The 23,661-nt window shown below is 43.4% G+C and overlaps 1 protein-coding gene across 3 annotated transcripts in view; it reads left to right on the top strand.

The window, feature by feature from the left end:
- Window positions 1-1,979: 1,979 nt before the first annotated feature.
- The window catches only part of SHTN1 (shootin 1), a 59,754-nt gene continuing 38,072 nt past the window's right edge, over window positions 1,980-23,661 (top strand). The window contains exons 1-4 of one of the 3 annotated variants that reach the window (XM_082764294.1): window positions 1,980-2,068; window positions 10,087-10,139; window positions 17,355-17,415; window positions 21,960-22,054. In XM_082764294.1, the coding sequence (XP_082620420.1) occupies window positions 2,011-2,068; window positions 10,087-10,139; window positions 17,355-17,415; window positions 21,960-22,054 (267 nt within the window). In that variant the 5' untranslated portion in view covers window positions 1,980-2,010. Of the gene's footprint in view, window positions 2,069-6,133; window positions 6,190-10,086; window positions 10,140-17,354; window positions 17,416-21,326; window positions 21,454-21,959; window positions 22,055-23,661 lie in introns of those variants that run through there. The other 2 variants (XM_082764295.1, XM_082764296.1) reach the window with 2 other exon arrangements.

Here is a 23,661-nt window from a genome sequence, read left to right on the forward strand (position 1 = left end):
AAAGCCCTCAAGTACCAATGATTTTCTCCTCTGAAATTAACATAATCAAATAATTTGTTTCCTGTTTGCTCAATTAAAAAGACCAGGAGTTTGCAGTCTCTCATTGCAAAGCCCTCTCCTCAAACCTTGGATTGCTTTTTTCTTTTGCTTTCTCTGTAAATGACTCTGTACCATCTTTTGAAGAACTGGATACAGTATCATTATTTTGGTCTCGTCAATGTCACAGAACAATTTTTTTTTTCCGGTTGAAAGCGAACATCCAGTTCTTCTGCTGCAGCACCTCACCGATGGCATGTATGTAATTACTTGAACGCTTTGCCTCCCACGACCTCTGCAGAGCCTTTGTTTTCCAAGGTAATTTCCTATTCTTTGTGTATGACTCTCTCTAGGAGCATGGATTTATAATTTCACTTTTGTGCAGTTAAATGTGTTTTGTGCTGACTAGTTCAAAACAAGCTGACTAGCTTCTGAACTTTCCACATGCCTTACCTGAACATATCACACTTTGAGGCACTGGTACAGCTCACGTGGCTCTCTGTGCTCCTTTCCAGGACATTACACATGCTATTAACCATCCTGGGACAGATAACATTGTAAAATGTCAATACAGAGTCTCTTCGTGTTTTAAAGGTTTATTAGGTCAGGAAGGGTAGAGCATGCAGTCAGAGGGAGGAGGCAGGTGGACTGAACAAAAATTTGTAGTGAGGTCTTTTTCATTTTCTTCACAGATATTTCTAATGCTGCCATGTCTGTGGCTATGTGAGGTTTTCTGACTGCCATGGTGATCTATGGGCTTTGCCAAGGAAGGAGATAGACGAGCAGTGCCTTTCCCATGCTTAAAGAGTAAATATGAAGACTGTTCAGGTGACCACTACTGTGGGCCACAACTTCAGTGTGACTGACAAAGAGTTTTTGAGACTGAGAAATTCACTCTATTCACTCAAATTCACTCTAGTGCTGTCCACTGTGAATGGGGTGTAGCACAGCATTGGGCTAGTTAACATCAAAGGCAGTAATTTTATTTCAAACTTCTGGCTCTTGATTTTCTGAAGTTCAACAAAAAATGGGCAGAACCAAATGCTGCAGTGTAGCTACGGTGTGTATTTGATATCAGCCTTCAGCTGAGCTGGGTAGGGTCACTGTTTCAATGCAGGGCTTGTTGCTGTCTCCTCTCCTTTTTGACACTGGAGAACAGCAGGCAGAACTGTGCTCTTCAGATGAACGAGGCAGGTTCTCTGTCAAAGCCCTCTGCCTTGATGTTGGCCAAAAGTTTTGGTCATGTTGGCCTGCAGTTGCTTCCCTAAGATCCTCAGAAACAGTAATGTAACTGTTTTGTTTGGTTGTTTTCTTTATCTCGTTGGTTTTCTGGGTACCAACGCTAAGCTCAAAGAGTAGTTTTACACCCTCCCCACTCCTTTGGGTGGCATGTCAGTCCCAGTGGAAGGCTGATCTACACAAACTTTACTGAGAGGGTTGTGAGGCATTGCAATGCGCTGCCCAGGATGGTTCAGTCACCACCCCTGGAGGTCTTTAAAAGACGTGTAGACGTAGAGCTCAGCGATATGGTTTAGTGGAGGATGGGTTAGTGTTAGGTCAGAGGTTGGACGAGGCGATCTTGGAGGTCTCTTCCAACCGAGGTCATTCTGTGAAGGCGTGCGAAAACCCTCGTTAACCGCTGCCGCGTGTGGGGTGTTCCCTTTTACCCCCCGACCCCTCGGGGAGTCCCTGTGAGCCCTGCTCCCGCCTGGCCGCCCCGGGGGGAGCCGTGTGGCGGCGGGGCCGCTGCCGGGCGGTGTCGGGGCTCGGTGCCGCCGCCGCCCCCCGCACATGCTCACTGGGGCTCCGCGGGAGTCTGGGCATGTGCAGAGCCGGCACGGGCCGGGCCGCTCGCCGAGCCCGCCCCGGGGCTGCGGCCGCCGCCCGGGGGAAGGGGAGGGGAAGGGAAGGGAGGGGAGGGGAGGGTGCCAGGTGTGAGCGGCGCTAGGTGTGGGCGCTGCGGAGCGGAGCGCGATGAACAGCTCGGACGAGGAGAAGCAGCTGGAGCTGCTGGCCAGCCTCAAGGAGCGAGGTGAGGGCCGGGCTCTGGGATGGGCTCCGAGCCGGGAGGGAGGGGGGCTCGCCCTGGGGCAGCGGCTCCGCTGCGCTCCCCCCCCCACCTCCCCCCGGTACCGCCCCGGGCTGGGCTCGGAGCGGCCGGTGGGGGACGGGGCGCGGCTTGGGGGCGGCTCCGCTCCGGGCTCCGCTCGTTTCTAGGCCCCTGCAGGGGAAGAAACAAAAAGCCTGAGCGAAATGAAAGAGCTGGGCACGGAGCGAGGGAGATGGGGGTTGAAGGGGGGGAGCTGACACGCTGTGGGTGCTCCCCCCCGGGGTGCTCTGCCTGCACCCACCTGCTCAGGGTGGGCACCGAAGTGATGGGGACGTAGGGTGAGGGGCTCCTTGCATGGGCTGAGGTGCTGATAACCTGGGTTTTAACACCTCGTGGGCAGCCTGGCTGTCAGGCTGGTGACACGCCATCAGCTGCGATGGGTGACACCCCAGGGTGACAGCAGGTGACAGCGCCCTGGGACGCCACCTCAGCAGCAGGGCTGGGCAGCTCCAAGAGGTGAGAGACCAGCTGTCCGCAGAGCTTCCTCAGGAGGGTTACCTGCAGGGGCAGCTCCTTGTTGTGTCTGAACTTTGCGTCTGTCTGCGCCTGGTGTGTGTCAGGGGCTGTCACGCCAACCCGTCCCACGCCTCCCGGTCCAGGGCTAATCCATGTGCAAACTTCCCTTTAGTAGCTCAGGGCCAGCCCTGATATGCCGTGAGGTTCTGCAGAGCCTTTGTAGCTCTGCTGTAAATGAACCAAATGTGTTTGTCTCGGGCTGGTCAGGTTCCCCGTGTGAGTCAATATCTGGCGGTGAAGTCCAGTGCTACAGCCTTATGGATGGTCAGCTCCACCAGTGCAGTGCTTGGCTGGAAAACTAAAACATTGTAACATTCCTTATTCTGTAAGAAAACATGGAAAAGAGCTTGGATGCTCAGAAGGTAGCACATTTTTCTACCTCCCCTGGTCAGCCTATGTCCAAACCAAGCTGGTCTAGAACAGCTTCTACCTTGTCTGGTTAAACAGGAGCTTCCCTTAACCAAACTTCAGGTGGGTATCTGTGATCGCTGACCTTGGTATTTCTTTTTTGGTTGTTCCCATCCACTCAGCACTGGAAGCTCACAATTGTTGGCTGCCCCCAGATATGTTCTGCCTTTCGAGGATTACAGGTGGTTTAAATCTTATGGTCATATTTATACCATAAGACAAAAATAAGACTAAAAAGCTGCTTTTTTCCTGAGTGACTGCTTCCTTCCAGTACTGTTGGCTCTAGAAGAGTTCTCTGTGCCAAAACGACAGTTGCTAAAGTGACAATAATCAGTCGCTAACAAGGCAGGTTTGGGTTACTCTTCAGAGAAATCCTAGCTTCTTGAAATTGGTTGGAATTTTCTTGTTGACTTAGTGGGACCGGGGTTTCAGTTATGAAATCTGAAAGTCTTCTGCTTTGGTAGGCTGAGTCACCACTGGTGTGTAAAGAAAGTTTATGAGACTCCAAGAGTAAGTTCAAAGGAAAGATGCTGTAACTCTAGCACTGGCTGTCCCAGATCCCCTTAATCTATTGAAACAGAAACTAACAGGCAGATCCTGACCTGTAAGGCTCTGTTCTTGATGGACGTTCCCAAAAAGTAGGATTGTTAGTAATTTGCTGTGAGACTAGCGAGTGTTTTTTGTAGTGGTATGGCTGGCTATAATTTTTTCTCTGTTCCACTTTCAGGTATAGATAATATTACTCTGAAAGCAAGTGCAGATGATAGAAGGATCTGCAGTCCCTGAACACCTGGGGTGCTGGGTGTACCTTCTGTTCAGGAGCCCTGTAGTTACAGCATTTAAAGTGGAACGTGGCTTCAGGTTACTGTAACATTCCGGCCTGTTGTCAGGTTTCTGGATAACGCCCATTGATTTGAAGCAGTTTGAAGACATTCATTCCATTGCCCTGGTTCAGGCTCTCTTTCAGGAGGTGTTTTCCTACTCTTGAGAAAAAACCTGGCACGTAACGCCGGGTAGCTGCAGAGGAGACGGCAGCAGCCCGTATGTGGCTGATGGCTGTAACGTTTCTACTGCTGCTTATCCTTTCCCAAGCAAGGTCAGCAGATCGCACCTGAGGCAGGTGTTTCACGGCAGCCACACAATTCTCCGTGGCAGCTGTGACACTGACTGGTGTCTGGGCAAATCCACTTGGCTGCTGGGCAAGGCTCTGAGCAGCAGCAAGGACGCCGAGGCTGTCTGTGAGCGTGATGTGCTTGTCTTTCACCCGTGCCGAATTTTCCAAGTCCTGCATAGCAGAGTTGGACACCTGACACTGCTCCTTCATCAGCTTGCTCTGTTACCGGGTCTGAGGTGAGCATCGTGGAGAAACACGATCTCTGCGTTGATAGTTAGGACTTACAGAACTAAAACTCAAACAATACTTTAAATAGCTCTGAGATGGCTTAATCAGATAAAGCAGATCTGCTGTAAACATTAGTGTTACCTAAAGGTACTCTCAGTGATATCTCCAGCAGGACACCTTTCCATGTAACTTGCCCGTATAATCCCTATGGGTGAGACTCTAATTTAAAACCAAATGCTTCTGGAAACAAAATGAGGTGGGCAAAACCTTGCCTTACCAATGGCTCGGTGTAGGACCCAGCAAACCAGCCCAGCAGCTGCCCTAGCCATGATCGATTTCCAGCATGGAAGATTGCCCTGTTTGTCCTTGGTTTGATTGGCACTTCCAGAACTTTGCCCTTAAAGAAACGCCTTCAGCTGCGGTCACATCTTCATTCAATTGAAAACAGTAGCCAGCAACCAGAATATCTGGAGTTACATCCTGCCTAAAACTACACCTGCCACTATCACAGTTAAATTTCTGGTGACTTTGCTAAATTACTGTAGTTAACTAGTGTCAACTTTTTGCTACTGTTAACTACAGAGATACTAAATATGATTTTCTTCACCTATTTTAAAGGTCTTATTTTGTGTTTGTTGGCTTATTTTGTTGAAGTGTGATGATTTCCAGTCTCTAACCCCAGACATTGAACCTATGTTTTTTTGGTTTTTAGATCTGCTCATTCTCTTGAAAAATAAATAAATAAATAAATAAGTGCCAGAAACTTTGAATATGTCTTCTAAAGGACAGACTACCAGTGTAGCACAAATATCTCAGGATATCACTTTCACAGCAAGAGCTCGTCAATATCACGTAATGCAGTTTGACCAACTTGGTCTTTGTGGCAGAGCAGTAACTTTTGTGGCCAGGGGAATTTCTTTACTCAGGGTAGGATATCTTGTTGGCTGCTCTGATCTTTTCTGTAGTCACCTGCTCTTTTTTTCCCACATACCTGTGTGTGTGCCTGTGTACACAGTAGCCATCGTTTCCCAGCAAAACCCTTCCTGCTTGAACGCTTTCTTCATCTGTTAGCGTCTACAAGCGTTTCCCACTTCAGTTGCTTGTGTGTAACCACGCCTGATTTTCAGAAACTTGTGAAAGCAAATCTTTCCGTATGAGCTGAGTAGGCTTTATCAGCCTGTAGTGTGTTTATTTTCCATTTCTGGCATACAGGGAGCCGTAGGACTGCAGGATATATATTTGGAGTCTCGTTAAAAAAAATCTTAGTACATACTTCTACAGATTTGAGTAAAATTAAGGCATGTGGGAACACGGATGCGGTATCTGACTTATTCTTCGTTCTTAATGCTTGTCTTCATATTCTTACGTGTGATTTTTCTTTCTTTTAAGGAACTGCTTGGTATCTGAACCTTACAGCTTGTCTGTGGCAAGTGCCACCAATGCCACGCTGCATCCTGCTGGGTTTGCCTGGGTTTAGCAGAAGGAATCTTTGCAGAAGATCTTTGTGCATGAAATGGGGAACAATGGAAAAATCCAGTCCTTTGACCTTTATTTTCACTCCTGGCAGCAGTTCCCAGGTCTTGTGCATGCTTTGCTCGTCAGCAGATCGCTGCTTTTTGAGAGAGGGTTTGTGCAACAGGGTTGGCCCCACTCTCTGTTTTCCAAGCACTCTGGGATGAGGAGCGTGGCAGGAGCCACCCCGATGAAGCTTCTGGTGTCGTCCTCCTGCAGGGGCCCTCCTCCCTTTAAGGATCTGTCCGAAGCTGCCAAAGGCCAGGTGTGAATTCCCTTCTCCCAGCAAAGTGACTCCGTTAGGATAGCTCATCTCACCCAGGGCACTGCAGGCTTTGGCTCCTGCCTGTGCCCGCACAGACATGCCTGCATGCGGTCCAGGGAGCAGCAAGGAGAATGCCCTGCTTTTTTGGACAGCTCTGCATGCTTGTTGATAAAGTAAGGGTGAAATGCTGAAGCAGCATTACGGGCTGATCTGATGTGGGAGGGATCTCGAGCTACTTGAAGGCTGCCCTGGTTTACAATATAAAAGCTAAAATATAGGAGTGCAGCATTTCTAAGGTTTTTCTTCTTCCTATTTTTTAATATGCAGCTTTAGAAGGGAGGTTGATTAACTTTTTTATTATAAAAAGAGTGGGAAGTCTCACCATCTCGCTCTATACCTGAAGGTGTCTTTTCTGGTGGTTCATTCCCAATTATAGTCATTATACACTTCTCCCCTCATGACCTTGTTTTAGTAATAAGTGCAAGTCCAGGTTCGGGAGACAGGCTGACAACTAAAAATCGGAAGACTGAGATATAATTAAGGGAGACGTGGTACACAGAGCTACCTGCTTAATTGGGTACCGACGAAATCCGCTGATGGGTGCTTCCAGGACAGCCCGTCCTGGCCAGGGAGCAGCTGGTGAGCGAGCAAGGCCGTGGTATGGAGGAGCAGGCTGTGCTTGCCCGTGCTGTCTGTTCTGTGCTTTGGCTAGCTTAAAATAAGAACAAGGCTGGCTACAAGTGTGTTTTGGGTGGGTTAAGAGCTGTAGCCCAAAATATTCTGTTATTTTCTTCCCAAATATTTTGTTTCCTTAGTCTTGAAATCAACTCGTCGTGTTGCCTTCAGTCTGCATGAAGGTTGTCTGAAGCAAAGAAGTGCCACTGGGACCCTGCTAAATTATTTCCATAAGACTGCTGTGTATCAGGAATAATTCTGTTAAACTGAAGTCACTGTTAGTAAACGGCAGTATCTCAAGGCATCTGATGCAGATTTAGTAATGTTCTTCAGGGTTCACTGGAGACCAGTGGCTGCAAAATAGGAATTTTACTGTCAGTATGTGTTACAGTGAAGGTATTTCAAGAAAATGATGTATAGTTCTGGAATTTTAGTAGCACCTTTGGTAAAGCATCTTCACTTGTTTGTTTCACTCACCACTAATCTTTATTCCAGGGTAATTTAAGTATAGTGTAATCTGAATGAGTCAAGATGAGATGTACCACGTTTTCAGGTGTGCATTGTGTGAGAGCCTTCGCAGATTAAGGAGAAGTTCCTGGCTCTCAGAGGAAGGTTAGGCAAGTCCTCGTAAAACAGCGTATGTGGTTTGTCAGTCTGTCAAGATGAGGATACCACCTCTAATCTGCCAAAGAGGTTTCCAAGGCTAAGTGATCTATTTGAGATTTGCAGCGTATGAAGTGATGCCTGGTTGCTGCTGGTATCGGCTGTCCTAGGACAGCTTTAAAGTGAGGAGATCATTACCACCTTTATGCAGGGTAGCGCTTCAGTGAACCTTACCCAGGCTCTTGACTTTTTTGAGGTGGCCTCAAAACTTCATTGTACATAAAGCACTGGAAAAGCTTTGTATAAAATCCCTATTAAAAAAAAAAAAAAGCAACCTTTAATGCAAAAATAAACACAACAAATCCACCAGCTTTCCATTCACTCTTCATTAATTTTGAAGTTCTCTTCTGCCTTTGTGGAGAAGTTGATATACAGCAGAAAACGTGTGATCATGTTTAAATTATTATTTCAGTTTCCAGGCCTGGTAAAAAGAGCAGTTTCTTCACTAGTGTTTAACAAACCGATGCTGAAAATCCAAAAGGTGGGATCTGTATGGAAGCATCATCCAGAAGTTGCTTTCCATGAAGAAAGATGTTAAATAAGGTACTGGAGCCTTCCTGCTTGCTAGCTGTATTGAAGGAAATATCATTATTAATGACGGTTAGGGGTTGCCATTGGTAAAAAGACACCGGAGAAGGCTGCAGCTTGAGCTTGGCATGAAGCAAGATGATTTTGTGTTTTTATGCCATGGCAAATGCACCGTGCGTTACAATCTGCAGTAGGAGAGGGAAGGGCTTCCTCGGTCGTGCCTGTTACCTGGGGTGCCAGGGCGTTGTGTAAGCTCATCTCGTGGGGTGCTTTGCGGTGACTTGTTCTCGTGCCTGAAGGGCTTATGGCTTCAGAGCTGTTGGGTTGTGGAGCGCGTGGGGAGGGCTGTCAAGGGTGGGACAGGGCTGTGTTTGCATTTTTCAGTCGTTCGCAACGCGGTGCATGGCAAGTAGCAGTTTGCCTTAGGAAAGGCAAGCAAGCACTGACAGCTTTCCAGTTCCAAGAGGCTGTATCTGGGGATACAGCTGTCATCCTTGCCTTGCCTCTCGGTGCCAGGTGCTGGAAATCTCTGCCTTCCTTTTCCTAAGAGGACCACAGAAATGGCTTAGCAGGGGGATGGTGATTGAGAGGCATGACTTTTATGCGAGAAATAGATCTTGGTTCACTTTGTGTGCCCTTTCTTGCACCATCCTAGACAAGGAGCCTCTGAATTCCAGATTCCTTGTACCTCACTCCTGCATCTCTAAAATGTAGTGACCTTGGAGAAAAGGAGGGCACTTTTATTATTATTTAAAAAAAATATATATTTCTGCATTGGTGATGAGAGTAATAGACGTGGTTAAGACAAGCAGAGCAGCAGTGTCTTGGTCGTAGCTTTCAGAAGTGAGTTGAATTAGTTTATTTCAACAGGAATTAGTTTATTTCAACAGGAAATTAATTAATGGGAAATAAACATTAGTTTATTTCAACACTGGTGATAGAGGAGAACGGTAGTACAAAGTAGAACTTTATTTCTAAGAGTTGCTTGTTTCAAAGTCTGGATATTTAAAGCTAGAAGGGATCAGCAGGTTTTCACATGGCTAATCCACCAGACTCTGCATGTTTGTGCCTTCAGATGTAAGGTGAGGTGTGAGGTTTAAGAGAAACATCTCTCAATATCTAACATCTCTATCAGCTGGAAGCTATCTATTCCAACCCTTTATCCATTTATAATTAAGATGGCTTAAAATAACACTGGTGTAGTAGTGTAGCTTTCATGTATATACAAGAAAAAATTTGAAGGGTGCTTGGCTTCTTTACAGTAACAATAAAATCTCTGTGGCCTTGAAGGCCAAATGGTCCATATGGGACACGCTGAAGGAACGATAGGATCAGGAACCTGTGGCAATGAAGGTATATAGCAGGCATACATAAATAAGGCATGAAGGTAGTAGAATGAGCGGTTCACTGTATATTTTTGTGTGCCCTTTTTAAACTGGAAGCTTAATTGGTAGCTGATAACTGTCTCTGCATGCTATTTACTGGTTTGAAACAACGGACCTCCAGCATCCTGGAGGCTGATCCCTTCCCTGCTGATCTCTGCAGCTGAGTTCTTGTGTGATCTTGGGTAAATCATGCAGTCTTTTCATGTCTCCGTTGTGGGGTGTAAAAGAAAAATGTATAAGGTGCCCAGCTACTCTGGAGGCACACAGGTGTATGTATGCATAACAGCGCTGCACCAAGCATGCTTTCTAGCATTGATCTGTAACCTGAGCCAGTTCGGGTTTAAACTGGTGTCTGCAAGGCAGTGCATTCACCTTGTAATTTCTGAACTCAATCAATAAGATTGTTTAACTCTCCATTGATCAAAAATTGATTGTTTTGGGAGCCACCATCTTTTTCAGACACTTTCCAATTACTTCAATTCTAAAAGGATATCCTGTTCATCCATAGGCTGTTAATGAAGTTTATGACCTATGTTATTTAAGAAGTGTGTGCAGATAGCCAGAAGAGCTTTAAAATGAATGAAATCGCTAATCTGAGTAAAAGAGAGACTGCAATGTTAACCTTTTCTTTATTTTTCTTTTATAGCTATTGGCGAATATGAAGAGCTTAGAGCAGAAAATAAGAAAACGAAAGAGGAGGTTTGTATCTCAGGATTATTTCTTTAATACTTAAATACTACATATCAGAACACTGTATTAACAAAGAGAGGTTGTCGTCTGCTTCTGTGAGCTCAGCTGGTTATTTCCAACAGCATCACTCATCAGTACGTCTTGTTTTAGGCAATAATGTAAGTAACTCCCAGCAGCTGTTCTAGATGTTCTACTCCAGAAAAGTTACTGTAACTGTGTATATGTAAATCACTGCAGCTGTAGCTGGTTTGTGTGTGGTTACAGTGTCAGCATGAAACAACTCAAGCCTTTAGATATTCTTGGGACAACTTGTTTCCCTTATATCAATACATTGTTTCATAACAACTTGATTTGCACACTGGAACTTGCTGAAAACAGAAGAGAACAACCCCTGCCCTTGCTCAGCCCCTCTAAAAATTCAGAATGTAGGAGTATGATTGCTGGAGGTACTCAGTCCTCTCTCTCCACAAAATGCCTTTTAATAGGAGAGGAATTTGTCTTATCTCAGTCTGCACAGCGGTACTGCAGCATCAAACAGCTTTGCAGTGTATCACATATCCTTTTGTGAAATATGTACGCCTGGCTAACTTGAAAAGAGACTTTGAATGTGTGGGCTGAACTTCATATGTTACTGCAGGCTTTATTTTTTAATGTGTGGAGGTCCTGTAGTACAAAAATAATGTCCACTTTCTGGGTTGTCTATTGCAATTCCGATAAGCTGCTTTCCTAGTAGGGAAATTAAGCACATTCGGCAAGGTCACTTCTCACCCAGGACTCTTGATCATTGAAGACACTTCTTTTCTGTGAGGGAACCAACAAGAAGAGAGAACGTGGAGAGAGGCTTGATGGCAGCATTGTGCTGTGTAAACCACTGTCAATGTGCAAAAGGGTTTTAGCAGATAACCTGCCAAAAGAAACTGTGGCCAGTGAAAGTCCCTTATTAGTTCTAGGTAGTGAGGAGGGCAGCGGCAGCACTGCTCCTCTGTGCTGTAAACAGAAATCTCCCCTTCCTCCAGTATCAGTGAGCTGAAGATGGAAGCTGTATGCTAATTTTCAAATCTGTATTAGGTGCCAGGACATGTAGGTTTAGCTTTGGTTTTTTGTCAAGTCATTTCTGAAGGGGTCAGTTTTAGCCTGCTTTTTCTAGATGTTGCAATTCAAGGCTGTAACCTTGTCCTATAACTACTTTCTCATTATTAAAGAAAACTTGAAGCTTATCTTCACATTTCAGCAATCATTATGCCTACATCCACCAAGCTCAGCATATTCTGCTTCACTCCCTCTTACCTACTGACTTTCTTGTCCCTTCTGCTGTGCTTGTCGCTGCATTCCCATTCTGCTGTCCTGTACCAGACCCTCAGATATCCCAGGAAACTTGTCCTCTATGTTCACTACCTGGAAAACTGTGGCAGTTAACTTCCTAGTGCTCAGGAGAAAAGGAGGATAAAACCGAGGCAGACCAGGAGCCCATCTGTAAGGGCTGTAAGATCATGTAAAAGACCTCCCCAGAGTGCTCTCCCGGCCTCCAAATCATTTGTAGCACAGGGACTTGTTGAGCTGTCTGTGTTCTCTGTGTGTTCTGCCCTCAGCAGTGCTCTCTCTCTTGAGTTTATACAGTCTCCCCTCGAGCCTGCGTTGGTGGCTTGACTTCCATCCCGTGTGAGGAGTTCCACAGTTTGACTGTTTTCTGCATGGAGAAGGAGCTCTCCAGCTTTGCCCTGAAACTTACTCCTCTTAGCACCGGTGTTTCTTCAACAAAGCTTTCTTTATATTGGGGAAAGGGCAGGGGTTGTTGAGGAAGGTTTCTTTAAACTTCATTTTTATTTACAATTTTTTTTTTCAGAGGCAATTGAAATGAAAAATTTTGCTGCCGAAATAAAGATGAAATGTTCTGAGCTTACTACTTACATCCTGCTTTTACTTCTTCCTCGCTCCTCTTTTTCCCAAGATTTCCTTGTGATAACTGCTCCTCTGTAGTCACTCCTGTGGGTTTCTTTGAAAACCTGGTATGACGTTTTTCAAAATACTTGCACAACAGTTGGGCATCCTCCAGCACCGAGCACGTGCTGAACTCATTTGCCCAACTGGAAGATGGGGGGAGTGAGAACCTCCATCCTGCAGGTTGGTGAGCTTATGTAAGCAGCTCTGCTTAATGGTTTAAGTGCTTGGACTCAAGTGGTTAAGTGGGAGGCCCTGAGTGCATTTCTTCTGCATGAAAAGAATCTACTGATACAGAGTTCATGGTTATGTTTACTCTCAGTGCTAATACTGGCAGAAACTATCGGAGGGCTGGGTAATCCTGAAAGCTCATTAACACCTCTGTAACTTTATATCTTAGTTTATGCTTTGTAGGATTAAACCTGATCTGGAGGAATTATAGCACAGGCTACCTCTGTCTGTGGATCTTATAAGTTGTGAGTAAATTCCAGTACAATTTCTGCCATTGTCAGTATGAGTGTAAACTCCCTCTGTATCCATTATGGACACAATTGCATTGATAGAAGGAAGGTAAGATAATTTTTTAAAAAGATTTGCAGGTGGTTAGTGGAAAGTACCACGGAGTTAGGTAACAGTCTGTGTGTATATGCTTTTGACACACTCAGTGGAATTTTTTCTAACTCACCAAGATACCTGTATGGCTCTGTAAGCTGAGCTATGTCACTTTAATGAATGGAACAATGATCCTACTTTATAATAGAAACAAGGAACTAAGCGCCTTGTAGGCAGCTAACTTAAAATCCCATGTAATTTTAATTTTTGAAAATTCTTGAAACTCCGTGCTTTTTATTTTTATTTTTATTTTTATTTTTTTTTTTCAAAATTGGAAAGTAAATTGATTTTTACATATGCTACTTTGCTTAAAACGCTACCACTTAGGAGGATGCTACTAACATTGAAAATTCAGGAGCAAAAAATCAGATCTTGATCCACACAGTGTCTCTTCCTCATTCCCTTTTTTTAAATTGCTGATTTGGAGAGCTCTGGTGGGGTCTTTGACAAAATTGGCCTGGACATTTTTTTATTAGTATTTTTAAGTACTTAAAAAAAAATGGAGTAAAAATGACACCGGCAGATTACTTCTCTTAGGTCACCCTTTGAACTGAAGCAACCTACTAAGCAAGTGTAATAGTTCACAAAAAGAAATAAATAGGTAACTGTGCTCAGTTGCACACACGTGTAGTTAATATGCAGTTCTGACGTGTTCAGAGTCAGATCATGAATAAATATTTGACTACTTGCTAATCAGACAGAAATGACTCTGAACACTGGTTTTGACAGTGTTTTGTCATTCTGCCAGTAGGAGAAAAAAAAAAGCAAGACAGCTTTCCCAAACAGTAGGTGTAATACTGTATCTCTGATAGATCATTCATGGTGTTTGCTCTGTTAAAGCACACATACAGAGTGGATTATATGTTTTGTCACCAAATGGGAACAGAGAATGGATTCTGCCTTGATGACATGCTCATTCTTTCAAGAAACATAGCAAATGTCATAGGATACTTCTGCACGCTGTGCCAAACTCATAATTTTAGAGCAAGCATTAAATCTGCATAAATTTTACAATTTGTGTAAAAGGGACAGAATGTATCTTGTGTTGCTTAGCAATGGCTTAATTGACGATATGGCTACCATGTGAACTTCTTGCATTTTAATATCTGGGCTGAACAGTCTCCTCCTTGTTTTTGCCCTTTGAAGGCCCTTTTCTGAAGTCAGTAGGTCCTTATGTACAAAGTAGCTGGCAAAACAGAAGGCTGTTAGATGAGAATAGACAAGAAACCCACTAATTGTCTCCTTGAAATCAGTGGCAGAGGGTCACTAGGTGGGTGGGAGAGGGTGTGCAGACCTTGTACCCGCAGCCTTCCAGTTGCATTGCAGTCATTCATTGTGTGGCTGCATTCACTGACTACCCGACATCGTCGTGTGATATCAGGATCCCGTGCTGGCATGGAGCTCTCTTAGTATTGTGCTTGCTCCGAGTACACGCCGAGTCCATTTACTGCCATTGCCTCGCTGTACAGGCAGTATTTGGTGTGAACACCCCTACTTGACGTGTAGATGATTTGTTTCTAAGTAGTCACATGTCAGTCAGTTCTCTGCATTAGAGCTGAAAGCATTGCCTCATATTGTGTGCCTAAAGGCAAAAATCTCTAATGGAGCTGGGCTGGCAAAGCTCCCAAAATTGTTTCTTTAAAGGTGAAGTATCATAAGGAATTAGTTGCAAAATGAATTTTGGAAAGTGAACCGTTACTTGTTTCTGAAAGTACAGATGTGATGACTTTTCATTACCAAGAAATTAACATTGACTCCTGCAGCTAGTTCAGAAATGTCTGTTGTCTCTTACCCTTGGTTTTTATTGGGATAACAATGCTATAAATATTAGATTAAAAAGATTGGAAGTAAAATGATATGAAAGCTTATTTTGCTCTGCAGAGAAGCCAAAACTCTCAACAGATTACAACCACAACAAATGACTGACAGTCTGGGAGTAGTCTACTGTTTTTTTCCATTTGAGGGTACTCTTGAGTTTGGAGCTATCAGTTACTACTGACAAGGAGATAAATGCTTGAAAACTGTTTCTCTCCAACAATTCATGCACTTGAATGTGAAAAGTGAACAGTGTATTTTACAGGAGTATAACACCGCTCTTCTAACATTTAGGATGAGTTATCTGCTGGTTAATTAACAGCTCTGTCGTATGTGCCTCAAACTGCTTTTTTGACATGAGGTGGCTGTGAATTTTTACAGCTCCTGTGCTTTGTTGAGAGCAGGTAGCATACTTAAATTTGGTATCAGTAAATACTTCATGTTTTAAAGGGAAGATCAAATTATTTTAAGGGGAGATAATGTTCATTATTATGAATCTTAATTATTTTATCTGAACAGTTTGCATAACTTTCAAGTTTTAAACAGTACAGGTAGTTAAAGATGATTTCAACTTTTCCTAATTTTTAGCTAAATTGGAGGTGAACAAATTTTTGTTTTTGCAGGACTGCGTAGTGGCCCTGCTTGCACAGGTCTGATTGCAAAACAAAAGGCAAAGTGCTTTCCATTGATCATTTCAGCAAGGGCAACAATCTCCCATTCTCTTTTTCTTCCTGCCCTTTCATTCCGAAGCACGGTAGCAGCAAAAGGAAAATATTCAGAAAGCTGCAACTGGGAGCAGGAATTGCTCTGCAGAGCCCCAAACCTGCAGACCCTGATTGTGCAGAGAAACGTGTAGCTATCCGCAGAACAGTCGCCGTGTCGTGGTCCAAATGGAGCTCCCTGCAAATAGCACTCAAGGTGAAGTGGAATAGGTCATTTAACTTCCCCTTTCTCTGCGCAGGGAAGGCTGTTACACCTTACAGCACATTACTGGAGGATTTCAAAAGGAGTTTCTTCTGCTACTGGGATAGGGAGCGTACGGCATCCTGTCCATCGGGGTTTCCGTCAGTAGGGAAGTATCTTGCTGATTTCCACAGGCAACAGATTAAATCCTTAAAATGCTATTTTTCTTTTCCTGCCTGAGCTTTAAAAGCGCTTTCTCACTTGATGTGCAGCGGGCTGTAAGCTTACAGGGCACAGAGAAGTCCGTGGGTGAAGTATGCCAGAGCGGTACAGTGTCTCTGTTGTAAATGTGAAGAGGCAGCAGCAGTGGCTCACACTGCTCCCCCTTTGCAGTGCAGCTGTGCTCTGCAGGAACAGTCAGAAACACTTCCTTTCTGGGGCTTTTACTGCCTTCTGTTCCTAGACCGTGCTTCCACCAGTAAGGTAAGACACATTTCTGCTGAGGAAACTGGGAGGGAGGGCAGCAAGATTCGTGCACGATTTCCCTTCCCCACTTTTCCTATGCAAGACAACCTTAACTACTGCTTTATTAACATCCCACAGCGTCCGATGAAACAGCGAGTCCTCGCGCAGCACAGCTTGCTCCTTCTGCACCTCTTCCTTGTTTCACAGCCCTTCCCTCCTGCTCAGCCGCCGTCCCTCGTCTCATCACCCCAGTGCCACGAGAGGAGAGCTTGCTTGTCGAGGGCAGCTCCTGCTGCTCCCAGACAGCCATCAGCAGCAGCTTCCAGTGCTGGTGTGGAGGTTATTCCCGTGGTGACACCACTGGCATCCTCCCCCCGATCCTTCTTTGGGCCTTATCCAAAGTTCCTGGGGGCTGATAGAAGGGCTCTCTTGGATTTGGCTGCCATTGAATCGCGCTGTCTCCCTTCTTGTTACTTAACAGCAGGCTCCTTTCCCAGCCAGCTCAAAGTGGGTCCTCATGTGGAAAAAGTGAAAATCGAGCAAAATCATTTCAGCTTTCTTCTTTTTCCCAAGTCTGTTCCAGTGATTTGAATCCTCGTAATTGCAGGAGTAGTGCTGTAAGGAGCTCAGCCACACAGATCTCTTCCAGAAGTTAATTTATGATCTTGAACATGCACAGCCGCGTGTGAGGAAGAATGCCCGGTGCACCATGAGCGTGAAACACGTTATGTGCCTGTCATACTTCCCCTTGGATCATGGGGCTTTCACACTGCGGTTAATCACTGACTGTGGCTCTTGTGAAGTTTACTCACTTCTCTGGAATCTTTCATTTGCTTATAAGTGGGGTTTTATTAGAAAAGTCTATTTAATGTCTGTTTTGTTCCTTGAAGAAACCTTTTTGTCATAAGATCAGTGGCTGCAACCCTATGTAGTGTTAGCATTAACCTGAAAATTAATAAAACTGAGAAATTATCAAGGTATGAAAAAGTGTCCTTCCCTTTTCAAGGATTACTCTTTGCTCACAGTGTTCTGAAACTGAGAGGGATGTCCCTGTTATTGGTCTGGGGTATTTTTTTGTATATGGTAGGTATGGAAATGTATAGTATTGTCTAAATCTATTTGTGTTAAAGAAACTAGGCTTAAAGCATATTCATGGCATGCAAAATGTTGCTTTTCCTGTTGTGTGGTACATGGATGACTGTTTATACCAGTCTGGCATAAATGTGGCTTTTCTAAAATATTTCCAGAGTAGCTTGGAATTGGAGCCTAAAATCAAGTATAACTTGTCATTTTTGTTGAGAAATACTCTGAGTAACAAGTTTTTCATTTAGAGTTCCCACCAATCCTATATGACTGAAAGGAAGAAGAAATGATGCATTTGATAGTACATCATTGTTCAGCAGCTGATCTTTGTTGATTTTCACATGTTGTGGCTGACTGCTAATTAAATAACTGGGATCAGTGTTTCACTTCGGTTTTCTCTTTTCCTAGTGTGACAAAATCAAACAAGAACGAGATGAGGCTGTCAAAAAATTGGAGGAGTTCCAGAAAAGTAAGTTGATATGTTAGTGGAAGTGTGTTTCTATAGACTTATGAATATGGATCTGCAAACTATAAAGCAGTGTTAAGAATGCTGGGAGCTAGGTCCACTTGCTGTTTCTCCTTCAAAGCCTCGTTTGAAGCAGTTAATCCAGCAAGACTTTGATCATCGTCAGACTGACTGGTGTCACAGCACTTACAGCTTGACCCAGGTAGCCATTTGTAAGGTGCAGAGCGGTGAAAACACGGTGGTACAAAAGGTACCTATCTCACCAGGGTTCTGCAAGTGGCATTGGGAATAATATATGCCTGGATTGAGGAGGATTTGACCCTACTGCTAAAACTACTGCTGGTGCTGATAATAATATTTTTTATCATGAAGACAGAAAAAAATTACTTTAAGCATAGATGTACCATTAAAGGTTTTTAGGCTGCACTGATGTCCATTGATAACTTTTCGGGCAAGTTCTGTCTTGTCTGGGCTGCGAGAATGTCAATATTCGGTTTTACACTTTTATGGTAATGGTTCTATTGAAACTGTACGGTGTCTGGAAGCAACAAAGCACATCTAATGGGAGTGGAAGTATTCTAGTGGAATAGCTCCTTAGAAGAGACAATTACAATAGGATTGTGGTCTGTTATGTCTGGTTTCTGCCAGTACGGTGAACTGCACGATGAAGCATTAGAAATGTGGATGACGTTAATGCAGGATAAGGAAATCACATGGTCTACACTTTTGTGTGCGTTAATAGAGGAATTTGCTCACTTCTATTTTATAATTGTTCATATGATACAATTATGGAAAATAGTGTAAGATCAACAGGAATCATCTACTGCCTTAAATGATCTTAGATAACTATTCTGTGAGGCAAGAATGTTCTCTAAGAAGTCTAATTCCTCTGGAAAAAATTGCAGCCTGTTTTGTTTTTGTTATGATACAAGGAATACCAGAGTGTGGCAGAAAATGTCAAGTAGTTAAGACTTAAAATTTGAAGTAATATTTGATGTTGTAAAATTTTATAGGTTTCTTTTATCTTCCTTTCACACTTTTAAAGGACATACCTTGTAAACATAGTGATAAAATGCCAGGAATATTAGGATTTTAAGGCAATAATAGAGCCCATTATTTGAACGACAATATAAAAGGCAATTATATTGATGAAGAGCTACATCGGCTTTGTGTCTGTGAATAAACTTGGCCTGTACTCAGCTTCTATTTGTTCTCCTGGCATAAACACATATTGTGTGTGATTCCAGTTTAATGGGGCCCCGTTTGTATGCCAAGCAGCTGCATTTTAGGCCCTATTGCGTGATTTCATAGCTCTCTGAAAATTGGTTCTATTGAGCACAAGAGATAGAAGGTGGTGGTGGGGGGGAAAGCTTCAACACACAATCATTTCTTTTCAATTGGAGCCAGCAAGGTTGATGACAACATGACCATTGTGTTATAATGATAAGACCACTAAGGATCTGTACCTCTCATCAAGGCTTTCACACAACAGCAGATACAATTTAATTCACTGCTCTGTCAGCAGTGCTGATACCATTATGCCGTCTGTCTCCACAGTTATAATCACTGTCCTCCGAGAAATGCAGTTGAAATGATCTTGAGCAGTCAAAGAAACTCTCAATTAAGGCTGCCACTTCCAATGTGTCAGATTGTGTCTTATGCACTTGGTACAATTTTCACTTCCAATCCTGTTTATTTACAATGTCTACCAGTAATTACGCTTAACATGTCATTTAGTGAGGGTGCCCCTGCCAAGGAGATTGTTGGGTGCTGCAGTACCATTGAGTGGGAGTTTCTCGCAGTCAATGCCATCAGCGGCTTTTAGTCCCTGATGGGATGCAGTAGTAATGTTGATAATGCAAGTATCGTGCTCATCAAGTCATAATTAGATGCCACTCAAATGTGCCACTTGTAATAACAGTGTTGATTCATGTTTTCTCGGTGACTGCAACTACTAATTAGTTAAGTGGTTTTTGGTTGGCCTGCATTTGCTGCGGATTATTATTACCCCTGAAAAAAACTGTCAAGGTTAGAGATGTTTCAGGCCACTTAGTGCTGCTTTATGAATTTTAATATTGACATAATAAGAACTTTGGACAGACTTAGGAAATAATATATTTTTGTATTTAATTTTGAAAGAATTTTTTCCCCTGAGTTAATCATAATTGCAGGTTAATTAAGCTTAAATGAACCAAGAGTAATCTCTAGTTCTACCATGCGAGCCCGATCCTTGTTTCCCAACTTTAGCTGGCTTTGCTTGAGGGCGTTCGATCCCCGTCTGTGAAATGGGAGCAGCGCTGTGTCTCCGCTGGTCCCTCATCCCGACTGAAGCATTTCATTGCTCCAAATCCTAGAACTAGGTGGAAGGAAAAGAGAACCTACGAGGATGTGTATGTGTTACCTGAAGCTTCTCCTCTTCCAGATTAAATGTAGCATCATGTATGGCATGCTTGGAGCATGTAACTTCTCTAAAGCCAGAAAAAAATGAAAAGACAAGAAAATGAAAAGAAGAAAGGTGGGGTGGTTCTGCTCTTAGAAGACTTTGCAAATATGCTTTGTGGACCAGTTCTCCCTGCTATACTATTTTTCCTGCTCTAAAGGGGAGTTAGCAGGCAGCACTTGAGAGAAGCTCTGGTTTTTGAGCCCCAGGCCTTCGGATCAGACAATTTAAGGAACGCCATGAAAACTGCTTCTCTATTATAGAGCTTACTTCTTGCATGCAGGTACCAATTGGACAGCAAACTCCCATGTATTGCTGGCTTCCTGTGTCATCAACTATAACGTTAGTTAATGTTGGCTAAGTATCAATAATGCCGCATAAATAAGCCTTCTCAACAGCCTACATTTTTCTAGTTGAAATGCCCGTTTTGTAGTCATTAAGGTGATCGCTGGGCATCAGGGGGCTTAAGCATCTCTGTTCAGTTTTTAGGCAAAAGTCTTAGAAGATGGCAGAAGGTATGTACTATCCAGTGGTATGAAGTCGTTAGTTTTTAGACCTTATCTCCATGAAAATGGAAGGAAACACTAGAGAAAGTCCTCCTTATTCCCACTGTGCTCTGCCAGCCTTGTTCCTGCTCCAAGGTAGTAAGCTGCGAATGGTCCTTTCTGCTCACTCAATTTCTGACACTGGGCTGAAAGGAACCTGCCGTGAAGTGCCTGGCAGAATTAGAGTTCAGCTATCCTACGAAATGGGAAATTTGGTTTCCTGCTTTTCCTCAGAACCCCTGTACAACTTGAAGCTTTGCACTTAGAAGGCTTTCAACGCTAGTTAAACACCTACATCTTGCTGAAAGTTGAGGAGAATTGCAAGCAAAAATGCACTTAAAATTCCTCTAACTTGCATCGTTCTCCTACATTACTAAATAAGCTTTGTTCTATAACTTCATGGTCAAGTTTATTATACATCGTTGACAGTGATGTGTATCCACTGTGGTTCTCTCTTGCTCTCCCAGCTGGGCAGTTAGTGTGGGAGCACAGCTTCGTGTTTCTGATGCAGTCAGACAGCTGGCTCTTGGCCTGCTCTCACTGAGGGCTGAATGTGTCTGTGGTGGTGTCCTAATCCTGGAGGATGTCCCAGTCCTGTAGGATGGTGAAGGCAGGGTGTGAGACCACAATGCTCACTTCAGTGCACACTCAAGTGCAAAGAGACCTTAGATAAGCAATTGAGACACTACAACTCTCCAATAATATGGAACTTGGGTTGTCATCTGAATTTGTCAAAAGTCATACAGTGTGAGTGGTGTTGAATTTCCATCAGTATTGCATCCATCAGAGTGTACCCCAGCTACTACAGCCAGCTTCAAAGCTGATAGGGCAGAAAGAGGGGAAGGAGCAGGGCTGAGCTAGTCATTTCATTATTTTTTTTGGAGCACATGCTGTATGAGGCATCACAAGTATAGAGGCTTTGGTCACTCCTTTCTCTATTTCCTAGTAAGCCCTAGGTCTGTGCTGTGTGTCCATCCTGCAGCTTTTCTTCTACCTTGTGTTCAGCAACTGTGGTGATGTTTAAAGTACTGACTGTTTAAACCTGAGGACTGGAAGGTGAGAATAATATCTTTGTAACAACTGGGTTAATCTTGCTGTTTCTGAAGATCAGAACATCAGTATTTTTAAAGTTGTATCCATGCCAAATGTTCAGGAGAAATTGCTATGGCAATCTTAAGGAACAATCCTAATGATATGACTCCACTTAGAACTACAGCTTAGGACTTCCCAGTTTAGGACTACAATTTTTCAATTGTTAATGATAGAAATGAAGATGGTCAGGGAGGCTTCTGCTGGCCTTCTCTTTCCTTAAGTTTTTCTTCAGTTCTCCAGTTCCCTCTCTTAAGGTTGCAGGCATGGTTTCAGAGAGTTGCTTAAAGCAATCATCCAAATACGAAGTGTTCAAAGCAATTTGTAACTGTGCAGATGTTCTAAGTACGTACTTCACAATGTTTGATTTTTTTACATAGAAGGTTAACAGAAAAAGATGTAATAGTTCTGATCATGGGATGCATGTGTCAAATGCAGGAAAACACTGACTAATGTTTAAATTCTCCTCCTAGTTTCTCACATGGTTATTGAGGAAGTAAACTGTATTCAGAATCATCTTGAAATTGAGAAGACGTGCCGTGAAAGTGCTGAGGCTTTGGCTTCTAAGGTGAGAACTATGGTGATTCCGTTTCATCTGATTTCCTTTTTTTGTTGTTAAAACTTGATATTGTGTGCATGTCTCATGTATGTTTTTGCATAATCTTGTAGATCTGTGAAGTTGTTTTGAAGTGGCAAAAACTGTAAGCCATATGGGAGATGCAAAATACAGTTCCTGCCCTTGGGGGGGGAAAAACACCCATTTAAATTTAGTTTCTATTTTGAAGCAGTAAGTCATGGACCATCTTGTTGATGTCTAGTTTTTATATGCATTTAGGTTAAATGGAAAACAAGTTTTAGAACTGTCCTGTGTGAGATATAAAACAATAATGAGCATTTCAGTGTCTAAATCAAATGGAAAAAGTCAACCACTGCATTACATTTCAGGTGATTGTTTATGAAAGCAAAGCAAGGGCAGGGGAAAGGTGACCTCCGCTGCTCTGTTGATTGCGTCTAGTCTGATGAATTTAGCAAGTGTGTAATTTTCTATATTCCATCTCATCAGAAGTGCATTATTATTAAAGAATGTTTTTATCTCTGTGTTATATATTTTTGGTTGTGTAAAATGCATCTGAGCCACTTCATCAGAAAATGGATTACAGCAATTTTGAACCAAATTTCATTAGCAATGCTGACTGCCTTCTCCCTCCCCCCACTCCCCATCCCCTGCCCAAAGTACATCTTTAGATATGGTAAAAATCACACCAGCAAGAAATCACTTTAATTTAGATGCATTAGCAATGTACTTTCTGGAGGTATTTACTTAATTGTTTGCATAATGACACTATATTAGAATTCGTAAGATAGACAATCAGCATCTAAGTAAGAAAATGAATGTATTTATGTAACTTTTCTTCTTCTCTGCACTTTTGCTGTAATGGATGTCCAGGGGCAGTTCCAAGACTAGCTTTATCCCCTAGGGATGCTTCACCAAAGTGGATTTGTTTGTTGCCATAAACCATGTGAGGTTCCCCACACCACCCTGCCCACTTGCTCGGTTTTGTTCTTTGGGAATGAGGTGAAGTTCTTGAGTGAACCTCCTGTAGTTAGGGGGCTGAGGAAAGAATCAAAGATGATTGCTCAGGCAAGAGTTCAGGGTAAGCCTAACTGTTCAGTACGTGTTTTATTTCAATGCAAAAGTTGGACTTCTGAAGTACACGTTGACCTGGATGTGTTGTATGTCATTAGTGGAAAATTGAACCTCATTCTCAGAGCTGAATGCAGATAATGCTTGGCTGGTGGGTGGGCAGACACCCCAACATCCACCTCGCCACTCCTGAGATTATGCTGAGCCTGCTGAGATGTGGGATGTCTAGATGCAGAGTAGCAAAAGAAATTTAGAGAGTGAACGTTTGCAGCAATCCCCATTGTTCAGATTTTCCTGGCACTTTGGTCCAGATGGAGTGGCATTGTAAAACCTCTTCTGTATCAACCACCAACCAGGCATGTGTTTCAGCATCCACCCTGGAGTGGTTTCTGGCTTGTGGTCTGACACAGAAGGAATTGGTGTGTGGTATAGCTTTCATTTTACATATCTTGACTTTACGGTGGTAACTCCTGAGAACAGAAAATAATCTGAAATAATTTTACAGTAATTTTGTCCACATTGGAAGTGTA

The sequence above is a fragment of the Aythya marila genome (assembly GCF_965140915.1).
Source record: "Aythya marila genome assembly, chromosome: 7".
Taxonomy (NCBI): Eukaryota; Metazoa; Chordata; class Aves; order Anseriformes; family Anatidae; genus Aythya; species Aythya marila.